Source organism: Mauremys mutica, chromosome 1, assembly GCF_020497125.1.
Source record: "Mauremys mutica isolate MM-2020 ecotype Southern chromosome 1, ASM2049712v1, whole genome shotgun sequence".
Taxonomy (NCBI): domain Eukaryota; kingdom Metazoa; phylum Chordata; order Testudines; family Geoemydidae; genus Mauremys; species Mauremys mutica.
The window spans coordinates 104,719,152-104,746,595 of NC_059072.1; the positions used below are offsets into that span (position 1 = coordinate 104,719,152).

Consider the following 27,444-nt stretch of genomic DNA (forward strand, 5'->3'; position numbering starts at 1 on the left):
GGGGGGGGGAATGCCACATAGCTACCTTTCCTAGTCCATAGTGCTCTTATTGCATATGAGAAACATGCAGTTGCAACCCTTGTAGAGCACAGCAGAGTACGGCCCAAGGGCCAGAGAAATCAGAAGTGGAAAAAAAGTATTAGGTCATGTTTAGGGCTTCTGATTTTCAATTTTAACTGAAAAACAATAATAAAACACGTGTGCTCTGGAGTGGCTCACAATCGTGAGTTCCTATCTCAGGGCAGAGTAGGGTGACCAGACGTCCCGATTTTATCGGGACTGTCCCGATATTTGCTTGTTTGTCCTGCGTCTCGACCAATGTTAGGTCGGGACACTGGACAAACAAGCAAAGGCTCCGGAGCCTGGAAGGGCTCGCGTCCTCCCCCGCCCCGACTCCACCCCTCCTTCCCCATTGGATCCCTCCCAAAGTCCCCGCCCCCCATCCCCGCCCCCTCACTGCCCCATTGGATCCCTCCCCAAATCTTCGCCTCTTGCCAAGCACGCCTTGCCCAGGAGACGCAGGGGAGCGTGTGAGTCCGGCCTGGCCCCGAGCAGGCAGGACTCGGGCGCGGTACCTGGAGGGAGAGTAGGGGGTGGCCCGTGGGGCCAGGTGGTGGCTGTTCTCCCCACCTAGGCAGCAGGACGTGGGAGCAGCTGCTGCTGCAGCTCCCACTACTGCGGGGGGAGGAAGTGGCCAAGCACGTGGCGCTTGGCGGCTGCGGCTTTGGCGCCCGGACCCGAACCCCTCGAGCCCGGGCCTGCTGCGGGGACCTAGCAGCGCGCACGCTGCACCCAGCCCTTGGCCAGTCGCGTCTGGGCTGGCTGCCCAGCTGGTGCAATCCCACGGCGGAGGCATCGGCAGCCCAGCCCCGTTCATTCCCCTGCGGGACCCAAGCGGGAGGGGGGGGCTGGGGCCTGCTGCCCCCACTCCGGGGCCACCCGCGGGATTGCACCAGCTGGGCAGCCAGCCCAGACGTGACTGGCCAGGGGCTGGGCGTGCGCGCTGCTGGGTCCCCACAGCAGGCCCGGGCTCGTGGGGTTCGTGGGCACCAGAGCCACAGCTGCCGAGCTTGGCCAGCGGCCGCTTCCTCCCCCCGCAGTAGTGGGAGCTGCAGCAGCGGCTGCTCCCAACTCCCGCTGCCCAGGTCGGGAGAACAGCGGTGGCCTGGCCCCGCAGGCCACCCCCTACTCTCCTTCCAGGTACTGCGCCCTGCCTGCTTGGGGCCAGGCCGGACTCACACTCACCCCGGCCCTGAGCTCCCCTGAGTCTCCCGGGCCTCCCTCCAGCGCTTGCGGAGGGAGGAGGAATCGGGGGTGGGGGATTTTTTTCCTCTCTGCCCCCGCCCCGATATTTGACTTGGGTGATCTGGTCACCCTAGGGCAGAGTATCAAAAACAGGGCAAAGACCTCAAACTTGGTGGGATGGGCTATAATTAGCTTTTATCGAGCCAGTAACAAATGTGACCTGGATCACTATAACAGTCTTACCATGGTGTCAAGTATGCATCCAACGAAGTGGGTATTCACCCACGAAAGCGCATGCTCCCAAACGTCTGTTAGTCTATAAGGTGCCACAAGACTCTTTGCTGCTTTTACAGTCTTACCATGGAGTCACAGACAGTCCCCTTAGACTCTCCAGTCTATCTTGCCACTCAGAGACAAACTCAACGGTGATAAATGGTCACTTACACTTACACCAAAAATCACACCATATTTAGGTTACTTTACCAAGAGACCAGTCACTTATCCCAGATCAATTGGTACACTGGCTCTTACACCAAAGACAACATGCACCAAAACACACAGTTTTAGGTAAAATATAAAACAGATTTATTAACTACAGAAAGATAGATTATAAGTGATAGGCATAGAGGTCAGAGAAAATAAAAAGCAAACACGCATTCAAAATCCTAAACTTTTAGTCTAAGCAAGAGTTGAATCAAACAGCTTTTCTCACCCTGACACATGGTCCAAGCAGGTTGCAGTTCCACACCCTGCAGGGAGGGACAGCTCAGTGGTTTGAGCTAAATGCAGGGTTGTAAATTCAATCCTTGAGGGGGCCATTTAGGGATCTGGGGCAAAAATCCGTCTGGGGATTGGTCCTGCTTTGAGCATGGGGTTGGACTAGATGACCTCCTGAGGTCCCTTCCAACCCTGATATTCTATGATTACAGAGGCTCGGATTACCTTCAAACCTGGGAGCAAACTTCCCCAGTTCAAAGTCTTTGTCCACCAGATATTCTTCCAGGTGTTGAGTTGCGGGGGAAGAAAGGCCAAGTGATGATGATGTCACAGCCTCTCCTTTATGCTTTCTTCCAGCTTGCAGGAAAGATCTTTGCTGTGATGTGGGTTAGTCACCCCCCATGGTGTATGTGCCTTCTCCGAGAAGTCTCTGGGACAGTGACATCCTAATCATATCACAGTAGTGAATATGGGGGCTCCAGGGTGCTACTTTGAGGTACAGAGTGTCACACCTAGTCACATGGTTCACCCCCCTGCCAGTGCTGAATTGTTCACAACAATAGACTTCCTTTGGCTGTGACCAGGCTACTTTAAAATGGCTACAGGGATGGGGCTTCCACAATTCCTATGGGAAAGTTTAATCCACAGTTTAACAGACTGTGCTTTCAGGAGGCTTTTCTTGACATTCAAATGTTTCTTATTTTTATGTCCCTACTCCTAAGTATACCTCTTGTAGAAGCCTCAATAATTATTCTCCTTCCTTGGTGTTTACAGCCTGATGTTCCTCTCCCTTGGCCAAGCTATACAGTATTTTTATTTTGACTCTAATCGTTATGGTACTTCACTCCCTCCAGTTCATCACCATCTTCCTTTCACTGAGGGGCTCAGAACTGAATGCAGTATCGCAGGGATGCTCTCATTGGAGTCCCACAGGCAGGGCCTCTCACCTTCCTGCTCCATGGGATGCCTGTGTCTGAAGCTCAACATTGTGCTGTTTTTTGGTGCTGGCAAATCACACTGCAAATTCCTCTCTCGTTTGCTGTGCATTATCATCCCTAGCCCTGACCTGGGCTGCATCCATCTGCTAGACTACTACACATGTAGCACATAAGGCACAAGGAAGCTAGACAGCTGGCTGGGTGTCTTCACATTGGATAGCTGGGTTAGACTGTCCAAAACAAAAGGCCTGTAAGCGACAGATACCTGAAAAGGCCCTCTAGCTGTGATGAAGGGGAGATATCAAATAGATCTAATAATAATAATTCTGCTTGTTTCAATAGCACCATTTCCTAGGCCCCAGCACACGAACTCATATGTAATAGATTTACAATGCTCAGAGGCCTGCTTGCCTACGCAGCAGTCGTTTTATGACAGCAGCGAGGCCCGGAGCATCAAAAGTTTCTGTTCTCTGAGGTACTGCTGGAGGTGATGATGTTTTTGGCACTCCTTTTCCAGCTTCTGTTGGAAATGGTCCCGATTTTGGAATGCTCTCCATCTGGCATCTTCACGCTTCCTCTGCTGGGTATCCTGCTCCTGGATTTCTCGTTCTAAGGTCTCCTGCCGGGATTGCATTCTGCTCCTCAGCATATCCTACAGCAAGGGAAGTGAAGGGATGTTTTAAGTCCTACAACTAGCTCTCAGGCTCAGTCTCATCCAGTGCCTGTTTCTGGTGGAAGTTGGGAATGGGGTAGTCGTGAATTTGCCACAGCCAGCACCTTCTAAACAGTTGTCTACATGGACTCCTGCTGCAGAAGGCTGGCATGCAGCATTCTGAAATAGTCCTTAGAGATATGGAGATCTTGGTCTCTCCTTTCATCAGTTTGCACATGTTAAAGTCACATTTCATATTTGTATCTCCAAATAATATCACTATTTTAGACAGTGTGTTGGTGCCAGTACAGGGGAAGGAAGAGTCCAAGAAAAGCATTAGTGAAATAACCCTTACCTGCCTCTTTTTGTCTTGGTCATAGTTCCTCTGGTTGTATTCTGCCTGCAACTCCTCTCTCTGCAAGCGCTGTGCCTTTAAGAACTGCAGCCTTTGACTCTCCTTTCTTTTCTCCTCTTCCTGCAAGGAGGACTCCTTTCTGCTCCTCTCTGCCCTGGCAGTCTGGAGCTTTGCCATGTGCTGGCAGGCCATGTTATTGTACTCCAGCTGCTTCTCCAAGCTTTGCAGTGTCCTCTGAAGAGACCTCTGTCTGTTTCCAAAACAGAATTTCCAGAAAGCTTGTCAGAAACCAAAAGAAACAAAGGGAAAAGGTCATCCGTAGAAGTGTCAATAAATAGGATGTAAACCAGAATTCCAGACAATTTTTGGACATTGAAGATACAATCCCACTTTTTGCAATGTTAAGGAGATTAACCCCTGTTTCCTGCCCAAATTCCTGCTCAAATAATTACTACAGATGGTGGGAAAATAGTAAAAACGTGACATTTTGTTGTCTAAAGTTTGCAATCATCGCTAGGTATTAGATTCTGCATCCCTCTGTTCATCTTGCGTTTTCAAGCCACCATGTATTTCTTCACTTCTTGTTTTATTGTGCCCAGTTTTGCTATGTACTCTTAGAATGGGGGGGCTAAACTGCAATTTGTTGCCAAATGCAGCCCATGTTTACAGTCTACAATATAGCCCAAGACTCTTAATCTTTAATAGAGATGCAGCCTGACTCTGCAGGTCCCAGCATATGCTATTCTTTCTTCACCAGCATATGCTGAGATCAGATCAAGACGGGGCTTCTACACAGGAAAGTCAATTTGAATTAAGGTAGGGTGTGAATTCAAAGTGGAATATCTATTCCTGATTAACTCCCTGTGTAGATGCTGTTATTCCAGAATAAGAGTGCCTTATTCTGAATTAGCATAATCAACGTCCAAAGTGGATTATGCTAATTTAGAAGAAGGCACTCTTATTCCAGAATGAGAGCATCCACACAGGGAGTTAATTAGGAATAACTCCTCGTGTAGGCAAGCCCAAAGATGAGAACAACTGTGATCCCGCTTTATTGCAAGTTACCAAAGCAGACTCCTCAGCTAGGCATAATTTTGACTTCTCTGCCTCATAACAAAATATACCGGTAAGAATGTTTTCATACTAAAAGATGTCTCTGATTTCATGAGTCACCACTGGAAATTCATCAGTTAATCAAACTGCAGGAAGAAGAGGGTAAACTGCCCTCCCCAGCAGCTGGAGAAGGAGTACATTTTATAACCATAACTAAACCAACTGTACTATTTAAGGGCGCAATCCTGCAAGGTGGTAAGGGCCTTCCCTTCTCTTGGAAGTGGATGGGAGTTGAGGGTGCTCAGCCCCTCCAAGTCTTAGGCTCTAAATGGACAACTGTGACCAGCATTCAGACACTAGGGTGGGGAAACACTCTATAAACATTTAAGATAAATAGTACCAAAGCACTAGCTCAGGAAGCATGCACTACAGAATACTCAGTACTTATAAAGAGATGGACAACCCTCGGGAGTTGCTGAAATCTTTCCTCCCCGCTCTGACCTCCCACCTGCACCCCACACCGTTACCGCTTGCTGTCGCGCATCAACTGGCGTTTGAGGCCTTCTGCCTCTTGCTGTTGTTCCCTCTTCTGCTGCCTCAGCTCCTCTTGCTGCCTTCTGTGCTCAATCCTGGCTGTGTTGAAGTTCATCTTTCTCAGGCTCTCTTGAGTTGCACCTTTGGTGACTGATTTCTGAAAGAAAAAGTCCTTAATATCAGTAAAGGTTTATTCCTAATGTAAACCGAAGTCCTGTATAATCAGTAAGGCTTAGTTTTCCAACATCATTCCTGAGCTCTGAGAGCAAGAGTTATTGATTATTGTCACAGCATCGTTTCCTAGCTGTGAGCATGATGGGTCTGACACTAGCACATTTCAGGAGCTCTACAGCATGGTCTATAACTAGCGGGGTGAAGGAAAATCCAGGCACTTCAAGAAATGGTATTCACAATTCAGTAGGCAGCACCATTCCAGCTTAGTCACTACTGATCCAATACATGGATCTGCCCTATGTTGTTGTGACAGCAACTTTTGGATTAGAACAGAGGTTCTGACCACTTGTGGTTATTAAAAATCCCACATCAGATTTTACAAGAGTTTGGGGTATTAACCTATGTGTGCTGAGAAAGTCCAGCAGGGATAACTACATTCTGCCTACCTATGGCAATGGAAATTGCTCCCTGTAGTTTTGAACAGATATTATATTTGTGACTTCCTGGGGTGTAATGTTGCTATCCACTGTTGAGCAGTTGTCATGTTTCACGTAAGTGGCGGCTGTATTTTAGTGCTGGAGAGTGTTTCTTATTAGCAGTTTGTAAAAGTAAATCCTTGGGGATGAAAAGCCTGAGCAATGAAGCATCCACTGAGTTCTTATCTCATTGTGCAGTGTTTACTTTGTCTCCTGAATATGCACTGTATTCCTAACACAAGTGTACCTGAAGCTTCAGATACAAGTTTGAATTTAAATAACAATAAGCTATAGTTCCTTTGCTTTAGGAACTTTATACTGCAATTGTCTTCCCTATTTTCCTGATTGTCCCTAGAAGGCTCATGTAGTGTTTCTGCTGTTTTTTAATTAAAAAGTCAGGTATCTTTGCTAAATCTTTCAAGTGTTTTCCTATTCTATGCTGTGTGGCATGTGCAAAACCTAGGCCCTGTAAGTAGTTCGTGCTTAATGTGTTACAGCTGGAAAGATTTTAAACAAATAAAGTGAAACTTCAAAAAATTAAAAAGTGCTTTATAAATGGAAGATGAAAAAGTGGTGTGATCTAGTGCAGTGGCTCTCAACCTTTCAGGAGTCTAATTTGTCTTGTGTACCCCCACATTTCATCTCACTTAAAAATTATTTGCTTACAAAATCAGACATATAAAGCACACTATTACTGACAAAGTGCTTACTTGCTCATTTTTACCATTTAATTATAAAATAAATCAATTGGAATATAAATATTTGTACTTACATTTCAGTGTATAGTATAGAGGCAATATAAACAAGTCATTGTCTGTATGAAATTTTAGTTGGTACCGACATCGCTAGTGCTTTTTATGTAGCCTGTTGTAAACCTAGGCAAATATTTAGAGGAGTTAATGTACCCCCAGGAAGACTTCTGCGTATACCCAGGGGTACACGTGCCTCTGGTTGAGAACCACTGATCTAGTGGCTAGAACACAGTATTGAGGACTAAGAGTATGTCCACACTACCCGCTGGATCGGCAGGTAGCGATTGATCTATTGGGGATCGATTTATCATGTCTAGATGAGACGCAATAAATCGATCCCTAAACATGCTCCCATCGACTCCGGAACTCCACCAGGGTGAGAGGCAGAAGCGGAGTTGACAGGGGAGCCGCAGCCATCGATCCCGTGCCGTGAGGACGGGAGGTAAGTCAAAATAAGATATGCGGGAATAGTGTAGCTGAAGTCGACGTATCTTACATTGACCCAGTGTAGACTAGGCCTAAGACACCCTCAATTTTCATCCCAGCTTTCATATGGACTCCCCCTATGGCCTTGGGCTAGTCACTTAACTGTTCTGTTCCTTGGTTTCCTTATCTGCAAAAGAAGAATTATTCTTTTATATATTGCAAGGATGATTGAGAGGATTAGTCAGTATATGAAGATGAAAAGCTCCACAGAAGGATTAAGTATTAATGTCCTGTTCCTGGACAATGACATCATGCATTGATGGGGGTTTGATGTTTGTATGGGTGTATGTATCTTCTACTGCAGTACATGTCACCATAAAATAGACAAAAATGAGGCCATGCTAGTTGATTTATACCATGCCATGTGAATAAATCCCGTCAACCTAATGGCCAGGAACTAACTGGGCCAGATTGTGTGTTGTAGTACAGCTGCTTTGCACCACACTCTCCACATAATGCAACCCTTAAAACAGCATAGTCTGCCCCAGAGGATTACACCATTGGAGGATTCTGCCACAATAGGGTAGAGGTACGTACACCTCCAGCTGCCAGCAAAGAGTGTGACTGGGGTTTGGCCAGGTATCCCTGTCCTCTTGACAATCAACATTAATTAGAGCAGCCCTCAGGCTGTCTAATTTATGCTGGCACAGAGATGGCCAAGGATAATGGGAGTTGGCTGCACTGGAGAATTTGAGCCAGTGTCCAGTAGTCAACTCATTCTCCTGACATTTAGCCAGAGATCAGACTTCCTTACTTCTAATTAGGCCCTTATGAAAATAACCTTTCAGGAAATTGACAAAAAGAACTTTGTAGCACAAGCCAATCATGAATCTATTCAACTGATTTAAATAGGCTTTTGACCAGGCATTGGGTCAGCAATAACAAATGTTTGCTTTATTCTTCCTAGAAAATGTTGTGTGCTCTTAACCTGTGTACTCGGAGCGCTGTGGGGTCTCTGTATACGCAGAACTGATTCAATGGTCAAGCGGTCTTTCTTCAGTGATTGATCCACTCGGTCAAACATAGCTTGGAGCCTGGAAGTGCCGAAAGCATGTGCTTTCACAGGAGGGTTCCTTGGGGGATGTTGGGCTGGAGCTTCCATCATGCTGGACTGAAAAAGAGCTTTCAGACAAATTAGAGATATAACAAGTGATGGACACCTGATAAAATGGTGAACAGATAGAAAGAAAAATGTGTTAATGTCAAATGCATTCAAGCAAGACCTTGCTATTACCACTAAGTACTAACATTTCTCCCCAAGGAAGTGAGAACCACAGTGACCACAGGACGGTCACCACTTTCAAAAAGAATCTTGCCAACATAGACAAGGAGGAGTTTTTACCGAGTAACTGGGATGAAGCGTTGACTGTGCTCACATCTACTACATAAGAACATAAGAACGGCCGTACCGGGTCAGACCAAAGGTCCATCTAGCCCAGTATCTGTCTACCGACAGTGGCCAATGCCAGGTGCCCCAGAGGGAGTGAACCTAACGCAATGATCAAGTGATCTCTCTCCTGCCATCCATCTCCATCCTCTGACGAACAGAGGCTAGGGACACCATTCTTACCCATCCTAGCTAATAGCCATTTATGGACTTAGCTGCCATGAATTTATCCAGTCCCCTTTTAAACATTGTTATAGTCCTAGCCTTCACTGAGCCTCTCTCAGTAGGAGTTACTGTAGGGAATGCTGGCTGTGAGGAAATGTGCACCTCTGCTATACCAGCTTCAGCCTCTCCTCGTAGGAGGCAGGACAGGGAATGGAACAATGGCACTAAATAGGTGGTGTGGCTGGAGGAGGCTTTTGGCCTTTGGAATCCACTCCCAGTTGCCTGCACATCTGTAGCAGGGTGGATCCTGCTTCTGCTGGGAAGGGGTTTAAAAAGTGGCCTGACAGGGCTTGAGAGCGGTGGCTCTCAAGGCTGAGCTGATTAGAGAAATGGCTGCAGCTGGGGGCCACGCCCCAAACTGAAGAACAGGGCCTTATAAGAAGGCAGGGAAGCAGGAGCCAGTCAGTCTCTCTCTGGCTATAGAGAGAGATGGGCCTGGCTGCTTAGGAGCTTGAGACTAGATACCTGAGTGCAGCAGGGCTGGGGAAGGCTGAGGAGCCGGGGAGCTCCAGCCTAGAGAACCCCAGGCTGCGGCCTAGCAGTGGGCCAATAGGTACTGGGGGTTGCAGGGGGCAACCTAGGGGTAGGCCAAGGCAGCAGGTCCAAACCCAACTTTGCCTGTGATGAGTAGGCTGATACTGCAGTCTGCCCCAGAGTGTGGGGCTAGACAATGACTGGCAGTAGCCAAATACTGAGGCAAGGTAGGGATAGAGGGTGGGGGTTCCCTGAGAGAGAAAGGGAGACCCAGAGAGAGAAAGGGGTTGCTGCTAGGGGGCAGCGCCCCATGTAGAAGGGCACCGGGTCCAGGGAGGGCACGGGGGGGCCTACAAACAGGTGGATCACCAGCCTGCAGAGGGTGCTCCAGGGCTGGACTGAGCTAAGTTCGCAGAGCAACCAGCAGGAGGCGCCGCAGGTGTGAGTCGACCCGTTTACAACATCTCACAGATCTCTCTTACGTGAGGAAGGCATTGGTTAAAGGGGACCTAATTAAAAGATGTTTTAGACTATGAACCTTTTTTACAATACTAGAACAAGAGGTTACACAGTGCAATTAAAGAGCAGTAATCTCTTAAATTAAAGTTTCAGAGTAGCAGCCGTCACACCTTCTATGGGCCATCTTAATTATCACTTCAAAAAGTGTTTTTTCCTCCTGCTAATGATAGCTCATCTCAATTGATTAGACTCTGCCTGTTGGTATGCATACTTCCACCTTTTCATGTTCTCTGTATGTATAAATATCTCCTGTCTGTGTGTTCCATTCTATGCATCCGAAGAAGTGAGCTTTAGCTCACGAAAGCTCATGCTACAATAAATTTGTTAGTCTTTAAGGTGCCACAAGTACTCCTGTTTAAATTAAAGTGCAATTAAAGAGCAGAACATAGAGCATGTATTTCTTCACAGTGACTTGTGAAATCCTTTGCCACAGGCAGTCCAGTCAAATACTACAGATAGATTTTAAAAAGGGTAGGATAGCTTTAGGACTAATAAAATTTGTAGTGCATGCTAAGACAGGGGCAATCAAAGATCTTACTTCAGGGAAGGTGGCAGCCACAGGAGCCCAAAAGGAACTGTTCATGTTTCAGAGGAAGATAAGTAAATCACCATAGTGCACAACCACTAGTGCCTAAACATACCAGAGCACAATTGACCAGATGCATTATGGTATTTTTTCATCTTCCTTTAAGGCACCAGGAATGACAAGAGACCAGACACGAAGAACCAATGCTCTCATCTGGTATGGCATGTCCTAGGCTTGTATGAAACAGCTAGTTGATACAGTATCAATACCAGGTTTGTTCTTCAGAAGAGACTCGAGATCAGCCCCATTGTGTCTGCTGTCTTCTTTGTCATTGTGCATTGGCTCCATTAGGCAGGTGTCTGGGTGGACAGCAATATCAACCATGGCACGAGCACCTCCCATCAAACGTGCTGAAGTCATCTCCTTCTGAGGGCTCTGGAAACAACAGGAAACTATCAAAATGCTGAACCATTGGGGAGAAGAATATGTCAGTAACATGAATTTACAAAATAAGCTACTATATGATTTTGCCATTACTGCACTAATCCCATCGCTAGTGTAAACTAACCCTGGCTGATACTACTTGAAAGACTGGCGAGCCTTCAGCTGTAGGGAAATGTTGCTTGGAGAGGGCGAGCTGTCATTGCTGACACAGTGATGACTAACTTTATGGTCATTTTGACATGGACACAAGCAATCCAAACTTCTTCTTGAAATTGGGGTTTCAGAAGGAAAATAAAACTGGTTTCTTTATTCAAGGAATAACTGAAGCCTTTAAACATAGGAGTTTCTGCCCATTTCTTAGGTTTGTCTGCGGCTAAAAGCTACCCCACAACTGACAATGTTTCTGCATTAAAGGGACCCAAAATTGGAGTAGCAGGCCAGGAATAAGGTGCATTGGCAGACACGCACTAGAAAGAGGTGAGGTAAATCAGAATTGTGGTTCTCTGGAGAGCCATATGAAGAAGCTTCCACAGTACCTGCATGAACTAGACCTTGTTCTAGCTGATAGGGGAGGGCAGGCTAAGCACCAAATTAAACAGAAAAGGAAGAAATACATTCATGATTAAATTGCAAAATCTGAGGGGAGAGATCCTCAGTTGTATAAATTGTCATAACTCCAGTGATTTCAAGTTACTGAGTGAGGTTCTCTGGCTTGTTTTATGAAGGAAGTTCAACTAGATGATCATAATGGTCCCTTCCGGACTTAAAATGTATGAATCTATGAATGGAGCTCTGACAATTTATACTAATTGATGATCTGCCTCTAACACTCAGCCCAAGGAGTCATTTAAACTACAAACAAAGCAAATAAAATAAAAACCTCGAATTCTGAAGGACTGTTTAAGTATTACAAAGTGCTTGTGTATAAAAAAAATCTTTATTCTGATCTTTGGTTTAAAAATCTTTGAGGGATCAAATTTGTTAAAGCCAAAGAGACTCATTAGTTTGCACAAAAATGCCTATTTGTACAAGCAATTACCATGATTTACACATGGCCAGTTAGATATGCTGCTAATTAATTGTACAGACATCTGTTGCAATAAATGTTATCTTTGTATGTGCATTTAACACTGTATTATTTCATATATTAATGCAGAACAACAATAACCAAGCAAATCAAATGTTGAGTGAAACATACAAGTTACTTTGGAACCAATAGTCAACATGTCCATGAAACAATAAACATGCCAAAAATACTTGAGTGTGGAACCATATAGGCCAGATCCTCAGTCTTAGTCCTATCTCCTTTGTGTCATGGACGGAGCTGCCTTAATAGGGTGAATAGAGATTCCTTCTGTACTGAGTGGTACAAAACCATCTTAGTGACACCCTCTCCTGCCCGTACCCACACTGTAAAGGGGGCATGCAAAGGCAGGATGAGGTGTGGCTAGATTGTGTTGTGCTCCAGTGATCCTGAACAGGTGGAGTCTATTCCAGCCAGTGCCAGAGAATGAATGAGACCCCAGGTATTCCCTGGATCAAAGGCTCAGAAAGGTGATAGAAAGACATCTAGGATTTCCCCATCCTTGGCAGAGTTCAAGGATGTTCATGATAATCTAGTCCAGTATTTCTAATAATTTTTTGCCACAGAAAACAGAATCACGGGATATTACTGCAGCTATAGCAAAGGATATTGTAATACCATAGTCAGTATGAAGCACTCTCTACCTTCTTGGGTGCTGTAACCTTGTTTCCCATCTCCACACAGGATCCTAAATCTTTAGGGACATTTTCTTTCTTTAGTCGCTTCTTCTTTTCCTTTTTATCTTCCTCTTTGGAGGCCCTTTCTGAAATGGGGACTCTCCCTTTAGACAGCTGCTCTTCTATCTTCCTGCTCAGCTCTTCTTTGGTCAGGCTTGTTCCTGGGATCAGGACATCTTCTGGTTGTGTTCTGTTCACTGTGGGCCTGATGGGTACCCAGGCTCCAAGGCAGCAATGGCAAAGTGAGGAACATCCAGAGCTGCAGTTAGGACATGACTGAATCTGTGTGGAACCCTGCCAGCAAACTGGATCTAAGTCATCCTGTCTGCAATGCCCTGAAGCTCTGTAACCAGGTGTCACAATGTAGGGATAGTCTGAGCTTGAGTCCACCAACATTTGCCTGGCTACTAATGGCATCTGAAGTTCCAGGATGATGCGCTCACTCAGGGGCAGAGAGATCCGTAGAGCTAAGTCAGAGGACACCTTCTTAGTCTGACCATTCCAGAAATTCACCAGCACTCCGCTGTTTTCACTGGCTACAAATAGAAATAAATGACAAACAGCACTTTAGAAGCATGCTAAATACATGCCTGATTTACCTCTTGGAGACCTGGTCTTGTACTATAGAAAGCAGGGAAAGGTTTTGTAACCATTTAAAAGTAGTTTTGCTTTATATATTTAGGATTCACACTCATCTCTTTCAAACTTACTGAGAAGACAATGGGTAAAATCCTGTCTTCATGAAGTCAATACAAAATTCCCAGTGACTTCAATGAGGCCAGGATTTCACCCAATATGCATCTGGAGAGTGGCCTAAATCATCTGGGTACCTAAGAGGCCCCAGAACTCTTTTTTCCTCTTTATATTAGAAGTGGTATCACCTGGCTCCACAACAGATTAAATGCTTTCGAAGTCTCCATTCACAAAGCAGCCCTACAGCTTGATTCATGGAGCAGCGCTAGATTCTGGCACTGAACAGGAAAAGGTTACTTAGCAGCACTGAAAGGAAAAGAGAAGGAAAGAAGAGAGAAAGAGGGAAAGCAAATTACAGATTGTATGCTCCTTGCGGCAGACACTGCTTTCCTCTCTGTACAGTGTCTAGCACACTTCAAGGTGCTACTCCAATATAAATAACAATAGGAAAAAATGTACTGTACCTAACTGTGCTTCACTGCTCTCTGCAGCTTTTAGTACAGTGCCTGGGCCATATCGTTCACCTTTAGCCTCCCATGGTGCCAAGACTCTGTCTCCTGGAGCTAATGGCTGTCGCCTGGCATCTTCATAGTGGATAATGTCATAGAAGGGTGTTTCTTGCATGCGAAACTGTACCTTGCCTTTCAGCAACCGACTTCTCTCAAACTCGATTAAAAAACGTTCCCTGGAGCCCTGCAGGATTAAACCATGCAGTATGCAGGGTGAGTCCCACAAATGGCCAAACACAGGGGCTAAGGGCTGCTAACATTAGAGAGAGGGAACTGGCAGAAATTCCAAGAAATAGCACATGGTCAGAGAATCCATTGAACCTAGAACACTCATTTTTTTACTCTGTTCTGTCCAAGTCAGTCTTTAAAGAGCTTGAAGACCATAGCAGATTGCCAGGTAAAACCCTCCCCTTCCTTCACTCTTGGATCTTGCAAGTAATGTGTTCACTGAGGATGAGCAGCACAACTGCTATGCTAAGGAAGACCTCTATCACCCAGTCAATGGAAAAAGGGTAGCCAAGACAGACTGCTTTTTGCTGCCTGATCAGTTACACAGTAATAAAGGGAAAAATAAAATGGTAAAATGCTCCCAATGCCATAATTTTTACTGCTTTAATTTGAGCATCCACCATAGGAGTGGGGAGTAATTCAGGTAATTCCTCCACTCCACAAGTGACAAATTGTTGGGAAAGCTCAATGTTAAATTCTACAAGTGCCAAGAAGCCAACATCCTTTTCTCCTGGTTTCCCCAAAACAGTCTGTTTCCCTGCTGATTAAAATGACAGAGGGCATGGTCTTTTCCACTATTAGGGTAGGTCACAGAGTTAACAATGGTGATACAGAGCAGCTATTTCAGCCAGCCTGCCCCCTAGTATCCTCATCCTGAACTCAGACACATCGTCTTGCAAAATGTTTGATTTCCACTGGCCCCGATAAAATAATCTCTGAAGGGCTCTGATAGCATCTTCCTTTTCCCTCACAAAACAATGACTTATATTAACTGTATTGGGGATTTCATATAGGGAGTGACTGCACATTTGAATGATATCAACGCTTTGCGATAGTCACATTTGTTTAATTTAAGAGATCCTTAGCTCAGACCCTGGTTCTATACCCAGCTTTTCCTTGTATGGCTATGAAATACTCAGTTGACCATAAAAGGTTGCTGATTGCACATTTCCAGTGAGAAGAAAGCCAAGGAGGCCTGAGATTATGTCATCTTAAAAACCAAACAGAATTCATACCAATTAAATTCTTCAGTAAGCATTCCCTTCTTCAGAAAACCAGTCTTTAGCTGATAATTACAGAGGTCGGCTCCATAACAAAAGCATCTTTGTCCGCTTGTTATACAAAGGCCACGCCCTCTGAACAGAGAGCACTGTAATGGCATATTCTGACCCTTGCAGCATATTCCCCCGGAAGGGGAAGTCTTGGGAGCCAGGCCCACCCCATGGCAGGAGTTCTGCTGCACACAGAGAGCCAGGGAACAATAGAGGCCACCACTGAGAGAGAGGGGAGTTGAAAAAACCCATCCCAGCAGAGATGCCTGTGGAGGAAGGGATCCGGGAGAGGGGCCTTTTTAGTTTGTTCAGTTTTTTGGCAAGCGTTGTTTAGCTGCTGGACTTTCCTGCCGGCTTGGGTGGAGCTGGGTGAAGGCGATATAAAGGACTTGCTGGCTGTGACTGGCTCTGAGTGACAACTTGTGGCATTCACCAAAAATGTGTGTCCTTCTGATTGCAGGGCTCCTTGCTGTAAACAGCTAAGAGTCATTGAAAAGCAAAAAACAACATGATTAGGAAACCCCAGATACCAGCTCATGCCAAGGACCTCAAGCCTCAGCGGAACACTGAAAAATACATTGCTGGAACTGTTCTGGCTCACCTGTGTGTAAACAGGCATTAGAATTATAAAAATGTGCTTAGTGTTTCGACTTTATTGAATGCTTGTAAGCTGCTGCATGTATTAATCTCACTTCTAACATCTGTATCCCGTATTGTAAGGTAATATTTAAGCATTTGTATTATAAGTCTCTATGACTGTGTAAGTCACCAGACAGGAGACATTAATTAGTGTAAAAGGGCTGATCTCCAACAGAAGATGTTATGTCCTATCTCAAAAGAAAGGTCCAGGTGAACTATTGTGAAACATCAGAGAGGACAAAAGAGAGTTTGTTGATTGCTCTCCTCCCCCTCGTGCAAAGGAGTCATGCAAGTGATTTCCTTTCATCAGCTGAGTTTTCAGCTCAAAACACATGAAGGAGAAGCAAATAAAATGCCATAACAGGGAGGAACAGTATCTTTATACTGCTTGGACTCTGAGTGGCAAGGATTACTAAGCATAAGCAAAAGATCCTCAGTGCTTAGCCTGGGCTATTCCCTAAATAACATATAGAACTTGCTTATTATGGAAGCTTCTATTACTTTTTAAAACTTAAGATTGGAACTCATTTGTGTGTATATATATGCTTACCTGCTTTAACCTTGTAAATAACTCTCGTTTCCTTTTCCTATATAATAAATCTTTAGATAGTTTGTTATAGGATTGGCTGCAAGTGTTGTCGTTGGTGTGAGATCTAAAGTGCAGCTGACCTAGGGTAAGTGACTGGGACTGAGAGAAACCTGACTATTGTTGTGATCTTTGGTGTAATGGACCATTGATCACAAAAGTAAGCTTACCTGGGTGGCGAAACACATCATAGTACTCAAGGGGACTGTCTGCCTGAGGAGTTTACACTTGATAATTGATTAGTGACATCTACATATAGAACTCACAACCAGTTTGGGGTTTGTGCCCTGTTTCCTAACAGTCTGCCCTGAGGTTGATTCCCACGATTGTGAGCCACTGCAGGACAGCTTGATACCCATCCAGCAAGAGAGAGAGAGAGAGAGAGAGATGGGATAGCTAAAGGAGACTCACCCTATCGAAGCCCAAGGTGAGGAATAGGGAGAAACATCACATGTGACTCAAGGAGGAATCACTTACAACCATCATTTATATTAAAGACTTACCTTCACCTCTTGGGCAATGTGGCCCAGATAATAATATCCATCAGTCTCTCTCCTAGCCAGGACTCGGGCCCCCCGCAGCAAATGGGGAGCCTCTGGTGACCAGTCCATTAAATCTCCCTTTGTCAAGGTTGTCAGAGGTATACTAGGGGAATTTGCACAGATGCACACAGGAAAGCTGTGGAAACAGGATAGTGGTATGTTCTAGGAAGGGATGAAGATTCTCACAATAGATAATGCAGATTTCTGCAATTTATGAAAATTAAAGCCAACGAAAATCCACCCAAAACTGGGGTGGTTTCCCAGTTGTTTCCATCATTGGGTTATCAAATTGAGCTACTACTCTAATGGTTCTGGCAGTCCCATGCGCCACATTTTGAACTTACTGTGCTTTGGGAATACCCATCGGCAGAGAACAAGAGGGATATTTACTGATAGCATTGCAACAGTGGATGCTTGAATTGCACCCTGGGTTTACCTGGAAAACAGGGAAGAGAAGCAGAAAATTAAACTAATTTCTGAATGAAGCCATAAATCCTTACACCAGTTATTTTATATTTAAAGCTTCAATTAACACTCAAGCAAAATTCAGCTATCTACCTTGGTTCTTAACCACACCCCTCAATGTAGTATATAAGCTCTTATAAGTGTGCTATAGTTGATTTCTCCCATTTCAAGCAATCTAAATGTTTAAAAAGAGGAACATTAAGAGACTAGAATATAAATACAAAATAAACCAAAGCTGTGAACATATGGTAGCTAAATCATCATCTATTTCTTTAGTCAGTGTCCAAGAGCCCTGCATAACCCTTTTATTAAGATGTGACCCACACTGTGAAAAAAAACTGTGAAAACCTATTCTAGACAAATGCTAAAAGTGTTATTAATATTTTGCTTACTAAATGCACTGCTTAACAGTACTGTTATTTTTTTAGAAGGATAATATTCAATGTTACCTGCTGATGGTGATCCAAATAGCCATGGGATGTCTAAAAAGATATTTGGACCTACTTTAGCCATCACTGCGCACAAACAGTTAGCATGGTAAATGTGAAATGAATTGGCAGCAGTAAGGTATACTTTCTTTGCAAGGACTTCCACCAGGATCTTCATTTCCTTCCCCAACACCACAGTCTCTCCTTTCAAAAGCTGGAATCAGTTCATTTGAAAGCCTATCTGCACCACTTCAGAGGCCAAATTCAGGTCTGGTGAAGTCAGTGGGTTTGCACCTATGTATATCTAAATTTGAACCCTAATACTGGTCTCAGGTATTGTTGTTCAAGAGTACTATGAGATGATACCTTCTCCCTGAGGTAGAGCATACTGCATGCACTACACTCCCAAGTATGAATCTAAAGTTGTGAGCTCTACAGAAAGGGAGAGAGTACTCACTAGAACAACTGTGTGTGTGTGCAATCTTTAACAGAGATTCTGAATTTATTTTCTTTTTTATTCACAGGCAGCTCTGTTTGCAGGTTGCCAGACAAAATATGTAGTAGCCACCTTCCTAGAGAAAAAACTTCCTCTGCCTTAGCTCTGGTTTTGTGAAATTTTGTTTGTGTGGACTGGAATTACCAAAAATTCATTTAATCTAAACCTGCTGTTAATGACTTACCTCTTCTGAAGCTCCAGAAGGGTGCACGGTGATCACCTGAAAGGATCCTCCAGATTGTCTGGCTACTTTCTCCATTTCTTTTTGTGTGCTGCTTTCATAGTCACCTGGCTTTTCTACCAAGTACACAGTGTGCACTGGGCGTTCCTCTCCAGTCTCTGCGAGAAGGCTACAGATTTCCTCTGAAGCACTCTCAGAGAGTGCATCAGTGACCAAGTATGCCACCTGGCAGGTGGGATCTTCAAATGCCATAGCCAAAGCACGCACAGGATCTGCACCATTCCCACACTGCAGAGCTCTAATCCAGGTGGTTGCTTCAATGATGTTACTGAGCGAACATTTGACCAAACTATTGCACCATTTTACCACCTGTACAAAAGCCAAAATTTTTAACCAAACACACTAAACATCTATTAAGCAAATATTTTATAACACAGAATTTTTTAAAAAATTGATAAAACTGAGAAATGGGTTAGCTAGTTGATATTTTCGTAAATGGTCTGACATATGTGAGATCTGGGACTTGATTCTCAGCCTGCTCATCCTCTGGGGTGGAGAAGGGAGTTTCTCACATCTTGCAATACAATTGCTCTAATCAGTTAAGATCTGATGGGCTCTATACTTTCTGGAGAAGAAACTGGGGTGCCATTCTAGGGTCTTTAAGGGTGAGGGGAGTTTTGAGGCTCCCAACAGGGTTGTAGAGGATTTCTTTGGAGGAAGATGGAAGGAGAATAAGATGAATTTATCACTCATCAAGGACTGTGGTAGAAAGCCAGAAATTTCCCTGGTTAAAAATGAAAAGGAAATGTCAGTCTTATGATGGTGTCTTATGAGACTCTCTGTGTAATCACAGATTCCAAAGCCCAAATTCATTGCTGTCTAACTCCGCCTCATGTTTTTCTGTGTACCATCTGTATAACTCAGTATGGTAACTGTGAGCTGACTGATTTTAGTCAATATGCTAGATTACTCTAACTCCCTCTGTTCTAGAGTTATTTCAGTCATGGACAGAGAGAAAAGACCAAATCTTAGTGAAGTTATGAAGGGAAAAACAGCAAGTTTTGGACATGTCCTGGATGTGTTGGGCTAGAGAGAAGGAAGAGTAAAAGATAATATCACATTATGGGGCTGGAATGACAGGAAGGATGGTACTGTTAACAATAGTGACAGATAGTGGGAAGAGAGGTCAGAAGTTCAGTTTTGGCTATATTAAGCTTAAATTGTTGGTGAGACATTCAAGAGAAGATGTCAGAGAGATGGGTTCCATGTTCCCTCAACTAATGGTAGATATGGTGATAGGGCAGCAGGAAAATCATCTTTCACTATTCTAGAAGAGGACCACATGGATGGTCAAAGTGCGAAAGGGATGAGGAGGACCAGGCAATAAGGAAGCAAGTGTAAGGAAGCATGCATGAAAGATCCCAAGGCATCTACCAGCAAATCCCATCCCTTTCCATTTGTTCCCAGAGCTCAGAGGCCAATATTGCTACTGCATGAGAATGCTCTTCCAGATTTTGGAGTATTACCATGAAAATGCATGGACCAACCATCACACTTGATGTTAGAATTCCTTTATTTGACACTGCCACAACTGTCAGCTCTTAAACAGGAGCAGGATATACCCAGGCCAGCTGTGGAACCAAGTACTCAAAACACAAGAAATTATACTATAAGGAATAATCCTATGCTGGCAGGAAAGGGACTGGGTAATCTGCTAGGCATTTTCCAATCCTATTTTATTATACTTATTTCACCCCACTGGGGACCACTAACTTGTTACAACCACCTCACCTGGCAGAGATTATACTAGTTAATTGCTATAATTCAAACACAGCAACAACGATAAGCATTGTTTCCATTGATGTCACCTTTCTTATAAAACCTTAACCCTTTGCCCAGCAATGGCTGTATTGGCATTACCTTGTTGGCAAAGCTTATGATGTTGAATGTGGACTCTGTTGGACTGTTGGCCATCAAGAAGAGAGTCTTTATGAGATGTTCTTTCACAAAATCCTGCTTGGAGGACATGCCTTCCAACATACTGACCACAAAGGTTACATTCTGGTCTTGGAGATCACCAAACAAAGGTAAGGTGGCACAGTGGGGATGAGAAAGCACTGACATGGCCAAAGCACGAAGACAACCACCTGCCAAAACAAACAGCCCATTTATAAAAAGCTTCTTAAAACTGACTTTACAAAGGATTTGTGGTACAAAGTGAATCCAATCTATTCCCAACTCCTCTGCTAAATTAGCAGTCATATGTCACTCAGTGTGTTTACTTTCCCATAGTTCTCCAACTGCTTTAAAAACACACACCCAAAGCTTTGTTTACGCTACAGCATCTGATCCCAGTAGCAGGATGCATCATGTAGGCACTCAGATAAATGAGCTTGCACCAACTACAGCATCACCCTTAGAACTTGTAGGGAGTAATTTTCACAGACTGTTGGCCAGCAGACATCAACTGTAGCATCAATTTGTGTGTGGATGCAATGTCACTTCCCATTAACTCAGGGACATTACAGTTAACTTATCCCTCTCTCATGCAGATAAAGCCTCTTAAAAACAATTCCCATTGGTGCTATCACTAGTTTAGCTGCATGGGCAAATAGAACCAACAGTGAACTTAGTTTAGGGAAAGATCTGCTGGTTTCCAGCATTTTAATACTTTGTTAATTGCAGAGTTGTTGCCAACTCTCATGATTTTATCATGAGTTTCACACTACCTGGTGTTTTTCTTAAAGTTCCAGTTCCTGGAATCATGTGCTTACAGGAGTCTCTCAGCTTTCATTTAAAAAATAAAACTAAGTTTCTAGCCTTCAGGCTTGAAAATGTCATCTGAGTGTGACCTAAAGATTCAAAAACCAGAAAGAAAATAAAAATTACCCAAAATGTATTGTTTTTCTTTGAATCTCTTGATTTTTAAGTCCATCTCATGATTTTGGGGGGCCTGAGTAATGATTTGTGAATATTTGGGGCTGGCAATCCAACCTTCTCCTCCACGCCTACGCTTGGTACCAGGGCCGGCTCTACCATTTTTGCCAGCCGCTCGGACTGTGCCGCCCCAAGAATAGACGGAATGCCGCCCCTTAGCATGTGCCACCCCCAGGCACATGCTTCCTCCGCTGGTGCCTAGAGCCGGCTTTGCTTGGTACTTTCTCCCCTAAAATTCCCTATCACCCTCTGAGCCTTTTCTGTCTGGAAGGTGGTGGCCATCACTGCCCAGCCCTGCTTTCGACTCCCCGAACAGCATGGACCCCGATGTATTTATATTTTTGAGATGCTAAGAGTGGAGCACTCTGGGTTCTGCCCCCTTCCATCCACCGAGCAGGACTGGTGTGTGTCTGTGGTCTCTTCCCCCCACCTCAGGGCAGGGCAGGGATGTGTGTGTGTGGGGGGGAATCTCTTCCTCCCACCCCAGGGCAGGTATGTGTGTGTGGGGGGGAATCTCTTCCTCCCACCCCAGGGCAGGTATGTGTGTGTGGGGGGGAATCTCTTCCTCCCACCCCAGGGCAGGTATGTGTGTGTGTGGAGGAATCTCTTCCTCCCACCCCAGGGCAGGGCAGGTATGTGTGTATGGGGGGGAATCTCTTCCCCCCACCCCAGGGCAGGTAAAGAGGATGGATCTAGACTGTTCTCAGTGGTACCAGATGGCAGAACAAGGAGCAATGGTCGCAAGTTCCAGTGGGGGAGGTTTAGGTTGGATATTAGGAAACACTATTTCATTAGGACGGTGGTGAAGCACTGGAATGGGTTACCTAGGGAGGTGGTGGAATCTCCTTCCTTAGAGGTTTTTAAGGTCCAGCTTGACAATGCCCTGGCTGGGATGATTTAGCTGGGGATTGGTCCTGCTTTGAACAGGGGGTTGGACTAGATGACCTCCCGAGGTCCCTGCCAACCCTGAGATTCTGTGATTCTATGTGTGTGTGTGTGGGGGGGGGAATCTCTTCCCCCACCCCAGGGCAGGGCAGGGCAGGTGTGTGTGTGGGTCTCCTCCCCCACAGGGCAGGGGCCGGTGTCGCTGTTTAGGCGTTTCCCTCTGGGCCCCCAGGGCAAGGCCGGGGTGTGTGTGGTGTGTGCCCCCCCCCAGGGCAGGAGTGTCTGTGATGTGCCCCCCCCAGTAGGGGTGTCTGGGGATGCCCCTCCCCCGCCCCCCACTTACCCGGGCTTCCACTCGCCTGTCGGACTCTGCAGGTCAGGATCTCGTTGCCTGGTAACCAGACGCCGCGGACGCAACCATCTCCAGCGCTGGGGGGAGCCTTTTTCTGCACGTCCGTTAATACAGACTAAGGTAAGAAACACACACACACCTACGGGAGGACGGGCCATGTATTGCTGTGGGGAGTTGCCATTTTTTCCCCGCTGTTTACCCGCTTTAATGACGGAGTTCAGCTCATCGAATCCCCCTCCCGGGACTTGGTAGCGCCTGGGCCGGGACCACTCCTGGAAAGGGGGGGTAACAATGATTTGGTTACCACAAGGGGGGCGCTTCTCCGCATTACTGGGACCGGGAGGGCGCCACTTCGGGTAAGGGTCCCCGCCGCAGGCCGAGGCGGTAGGATTGTCTGTGTCTCTCTCTTCCCTCCCTCCGTGGTTACAGTTGGTATGTCCCAGCTGGGGCGCAGGCCAATCAGAGCGGCTGTTGTTGGGAGGCCACGTTTCCCCCTCAGGTGACATTGGGGAACGGGCGGGCGGCTGGCGTCATGCTCGGGGCTCTGGGCCGCACCGGCGGCGGCCTGGTCCGGGTCCTCCGCGCCAGAGACCTGAGGGGAGCGGCCGGGCTCCGGCGGTGAGTGGGGGCGGGGCTGGGGGCGGTGAGTGGCGGTGGCGGGCGCGCGCTGACGGGCCCTGTGTTTGCCTCCCTCGCAGCGCGGGCGGCGGGGCGCACATCGAGCCCCACTACCGGCAGTTCCCGGGGCTGACCCGCCGGCAGGTGATCCACGGCGAGATCCTCAGCGGCTTCATGTGGTTCTGGATCCTGTGGCACTTCTGGCACGACCCGGACGCGGTGCTGGTGAGCGGGGCCGGGCCCGGCGGGGGGAGGGGCGCCAGTGCTGGTTGCTGCGGTGCCTGGAAAATCCTAGGAACCGCCTGTGCTGCCCAAAGCCCGAGTTAAGCACCTCCGCCCCCCCGTGCAATGAGTGGGGGCGAGCGGCACCTGGCTGCGCAGGTAACCATGCAAGGGGGTGAGTTGTGTAAGTTAACTAATGGGAGATGCTAAATTGGGAGGGGGATGGTGTATTAAGTCCCACCTCTTTCTCAGGGGGACTGTGTTTGGTCTTGCTGCAGGGAGGCTTCTATCTCTGCCTAGTGATCCGTGTATGGGAACCCCTCTTCTGGAGTCAAGGGGCTTAAGTGATTAAGCTGTTTCTTGTGGGGTATAATACCCCGGGTGAATTCTGTGCCAAAAAAAGTTAAAATTCTGTGCACAATATTTTAAAATTCTGCATATTTTATTTGTCAAAATAACCCAATATAATCCCACCAGTTTCAATTATTTTGGTCATTTATTTCAACTTGCTTGTCAGCAAGTATGTCTAACAATACAGCCAACTAAAATTCAGGAAATGTTTTTTGACAAATAGATTCCTTACTAGGCATATTAGTACAGAACTCTGAGTAATAATTCATTTAAACTACAATACAGAACTGTATTTTCTGCACCCTCAGAAGCAGTGAGAAGGTAGGGGTAATGGAGGAGCAGAGGGAGATGTAAATAAATTGTTGGGAAGGAGCCTGGATGTGAACTTAGGAGGTTGTTGTATATGGGGGGGAAAAGTATGGAACAGGGTTTATTTATTTTTTGTGTGTGTGTAGTGGGGAAGCTGCCCCACTCCTGAAGAACAGGGATTAAAGCAGCCAGCTAGGCTGACTGGGGAGGCAGCCACAGCTGGCCCTTATAAGAGGGCTGTGGGCCAGGAGCTGAAAGAGTCTCACTCTAGCCCTAGAGGGAGAGGGGCTAGCTGCCTGAGAGGAAGGTACCTGAAGCAGAGCAGTGCTGGGGAATAGGGCAAGGGAGCTTCCTGCTCCAGTCACTTTGTCATTTATCTACAGTGGTAAAGCTTCAGCAGGAGACATGGAGGGAGTCCCACATCAGAATATCCCTGAACTCAAATGGTTCAAGCACTCTCCTGAGAGGTGGGTGACCTCTGTTCAAATCCTTTCTCCCTGCCTGGGGGATGGGAGAATTGAACCTGGGTCTCCCACATCCTAAGCAACTGCTCTAACCTATAGTTTAAAAGTGGAGGAGTGCACCACCACCTTCAGCTCATCCTCCCTCTGGAATTTGGCATCCTCTAGTCAAGTCACATGCAGGGGCCAATCTAGTAGTCATAAGTGGCCAAATGCCTGTCTTAACTCTGGTTTGCAAATTGCTGTGAGGATTAGGTGGGAGATAGGTGTCCAGACTCGTAGAGGGAGACAGCAGTGCACCTGCACAGAGGCATAAACATAGATGTTGAGGGAACTTTTACCCAAAAACTTAGGTGACAAGCAAGTTTAGATGACCACAGGGTTTGACAGCAGTTTTGTGGATCACAGTAGAGCCAAAACTGGGATTTAGGCGCCTTAGTACCATTCAATCCAATGCCTTTGCTACCCCAAACCACCCAGTGCAGGGGGAGATGTTATAGCACCCAAATTTGTTGCATTTGTAGAAAGAATATGCCTCTAGCATCCATTATAGTTACTAACCAAGTATTCAGGATCTCTTCTTGTGGTAGTATATCAGAAGTTCCCAAACACTTTCCCTGCATGTCCCCATTTTCTCATGTATTGTTTCCTGTGCTTTGCTCCTGAAATAGCCTCTTCCATGCAGCATACATGTAAGGTCATGCCATATGGATTTTACTTTTCAAGATCTGCACGCACCGTGTGAGAGGTCACATTGGAGCAGGACCACCATCTTGTAGAGCAAAATAGCATCCTACATGACCTTGCACTTGTGTATGTGAGGTCACATTGTGCAGTGGATGCCATTTAATGAAAGTGTCATTTATACACTCAGGATTGCCATGACCCCCATATATTGATGGAGTGATCCCACTTGAGGTTACGACCCTCAGTAGAAAACGAAATATTAACTAACTATTGAATGTTTTTCCTCTGCTACAAGGGTCACTTTCCTTACCCAGATGCTTCGAAATGGACAGATGAGGAATTGGGGATTCCTCCTGATGATGAAGAATAGATTGGTAGCTGGAGCTGTCAATGTGTAGGTTCTCTTGAAACTTTCCCTTTTTCAGATGATCTTTAGAATGAGCTATACTTGTCTTAATGTCCAACCTCTGTGAATTGATGTAGATGTACAGTGAACACTGAACAGGATTCTCCCATAGCACAGTTGATATAGAGTTCAAGATGAGTCCTTAGGAGTTTGTAGTGTCCTATTTGTCATGCTCAGTGTATTCCTGAACATGAAGAGGGATATCTGCCAGTAAGACTTACTGGCAGACTTCAGGAGCCTTTTGCTTTCCTCTTTTAATGTACTGATTCACAGAATAGGGTAGTTTTTTCATAACTGTTTGCATTGTCCCCTATTGTTGGGGACTTACATGAGCTTAGAATCCTTTGAGACTGTCCTTATCTAGTTTTGAGGACATGCTGTTTTACTGGACAGAAATAACACTTCACATTCCCAGCCAAAGTAGTATTTTCACTTATCCTGCTACTAAGTCATTTAGTAGTTTTGTGACAGCCTTAATCTACTTCATGTAGTGGGATAAATCTTGTATCTTCTGCCACTGTTCACCATGGTATTTTTTATAAAAGTTCAAGAATAAACTAAAGTTTTTTTTTTGCCTCGAACTCTCCATCTCTATAACTGTGTACTTCACTGAATACAATAAGTCATGGCATCAGGAGAGTTGAAAGGCTCTAGATCCCATTCCTAATACTAAATGCACATAGGCCTTTAAGACTAGTTTTAATCCTAACAGGCTTGTGCTTCAAAGTTTAGTTGTATTCCTTTTTAGGATTTGTCTGGGATGTAAACTGCCGTGTTAAATCTCTGAGTGGGCACTTGAGTTGGAAAAGCTAGTAGGAGGTACTATGCTCACCCAGCAACTACCTTCTGCTGCCTCTACTAATGCTAAGAACTAGTGATCCACCGAAGAAGGATGTTACTATAACTTTTAAAAGTGTAATGGAGACATTGATTTAGTTCTTCTCACACACCGCTCCCCCCATTTGAAGCTCTCCAGTTAAAGGAATTGTCTTCCCTCCCTTCCCAAATGTCAAAAAAGATGAAAGTATTTGCTGTCAAGCCCTTGTTTCCATCTAAGACTGGTTAAAAGACGAACTTGTTCCATTTGCGGTGGGAATTCAAACTATTGCATTTAAAAAGGTCTTTAAAAACCATTGCAGCTGTTAATGTAGGTGTTTTTTGCACTAGAACATTATCATGGGAAAACAGGTTCCTGCCAAAAAAGGCTTAAGTAGATGGTTTGGGTTTTATTGGTATATGCTTGTACTGATATGGGAGGGACTCTGACAACCCAAGTTTCTCTTAATGTTCTTCCCATCTGTCACTTGCAGGTCCGGTGGTGGGATCTCTGAAGAAGTTGAAGTTTGGCTCTTGTATAACTGTTTCAGCAAATCCACATTGTAAATAAAAACTCAAGTTACAAGCTTGTGCTTTGTTTCTTTTGTTGACATCACTGTTCTATAGAAACTTTTTGCAAAATAATCATCTCTGTATGGGGAGAGGAAAGGGCAATTGAATAAGTTCTCTTCTATATACTTCCCACTCTCCTGCCAAACATGCTCATGCAGTTGCTTCACAACTTTACTTTGAATTGGTCTGTGCTACACTAATGAGTTGTGGTGGCAGCTGAAGATGTGCTGAATACTATTCAGCAGCAAGTGTAATCCCAGACAAATCCATGTTCAGCAAGTGGCTTCATG

General features: G+C 45.5%; 2 protein-coding genes across 3 annotated transcripts; one reads left to right on the forward strand and one right to left on the reverse strand.

The window, feature by feature from the left end:
* Positions 1-1,846: 1,846 nt before the first annotated feature.
* Positions 1,847-23,328, reverse strand: LOC123350662. Of its 2 annotated transcripts, none has more exons than XM_044989342.1 (13): positions 23,016-23,328; positions 22,703-22,805; positions 20,458-20,684; positions 18,541-18,906; positions 17,312-17,403; positions 16,929-17,103; positions 13,876-14,104; positions 12,686-13,254; positions 10,783-10,948; positions 8,311-8,504; positions 5,491-5,651; positions 3,908-4,157; positions 1,847-3,552 (listed from the first exon to the last, which is right to left on the reverse strand). In XM_044989342.1, the coding sequence occupies exons 1-13, from the start codon at positions 23,037-23,039 to the stop codon at positions 3,328-3,330; spliced, it is 2,781 nt and encodes a 926-aa protein (XP_044845277.1). In that variant the 5' UTR covers positions 23,040-23,328; the 3' UTR covers positions 1,847-3,327. The 2 variants fall into 2 exon arrangements, with proteins under 2 accessions (XP_044845277.1, XP_044845267.1); XM_044989332.1 differs by having other exon boundaries at positions 5,488-5,651.
* Positions 23,184-27,167, forward strand: NDUFB2 (NADH:ubiquinone oxidoreductase subunit B2). The gene is made up of 4 exons (XM_044989446.1): positions 23,184-23,329; positions 23,410-23,554; positions 25,655-25,753; positions 27,076-27,167. The coding sequence occupies exons 1-3, from the start codon at positions 23,244-23,246 to the stop codon at positions 25,727-25,729; spliced, it is 306 nt and encodes a 101-aa protein (XP_044845381.1). The 5' UTR covers positions 23,184-23,243; the 3' UTR covers positions 25,730-25,753; positions 27,076-27,167.
* The last annotated feature ends 277 nt before the right edge of the window (positions 27,168-27,444 follow it).

What these genes read in the sequence shown, in the direction of transcription:
- LOC123350662 (XM_044989332.1), bottom strand. Translation starts at nt 23,039, where the DNA reads ATGCGGAGAAGCGCCCCCCTTGTG. An exon ending in ATGGGTATTCCCAAAGCACA is followed by an intron (nt 17,104 to 17,311) that starts GTAAGTTCAAAA and finishes CTGTTTCCACAG; the next exon opens with CTTTCCTGTGTGCATCTGTG. An exon ending in AGGTTACAGCACCCAAGAAG is followed by an intron (nt 10,949 to 12,685) that starts GTAGAGAGTGCT and finishes TGTTGTTTCCAG; the next exon opens with AGCCCTCAGAAGGAGATGAC.
- NDUFB2 (XM_044989446.1), top strand. Translation starts at nt 23,244, where the DNA reads ATGCTCGGGGCTCTGGGCCGCACCGGCGGCGGCCTGGTCCGGGTCCTC. An exon ending in GGAGCGGCCGGGCTCCGGCG is followed by an intron (nt 23,330 to 23,409) that starts GTGAGTGGGGGC and finishes CCTCCCTCGCAG; the next exon opens with CGCGGGCGGCGGGGCGCACA. An exon ending in ACGACCCGGACGCGGTGCTG is followed by an intron (nt 23,555 to 25,654) that starts GTGAGCGGGGCC and finishes CTCTGCTACAAG; the next exon opens with GGTCACTTTCCTTACCCAGA.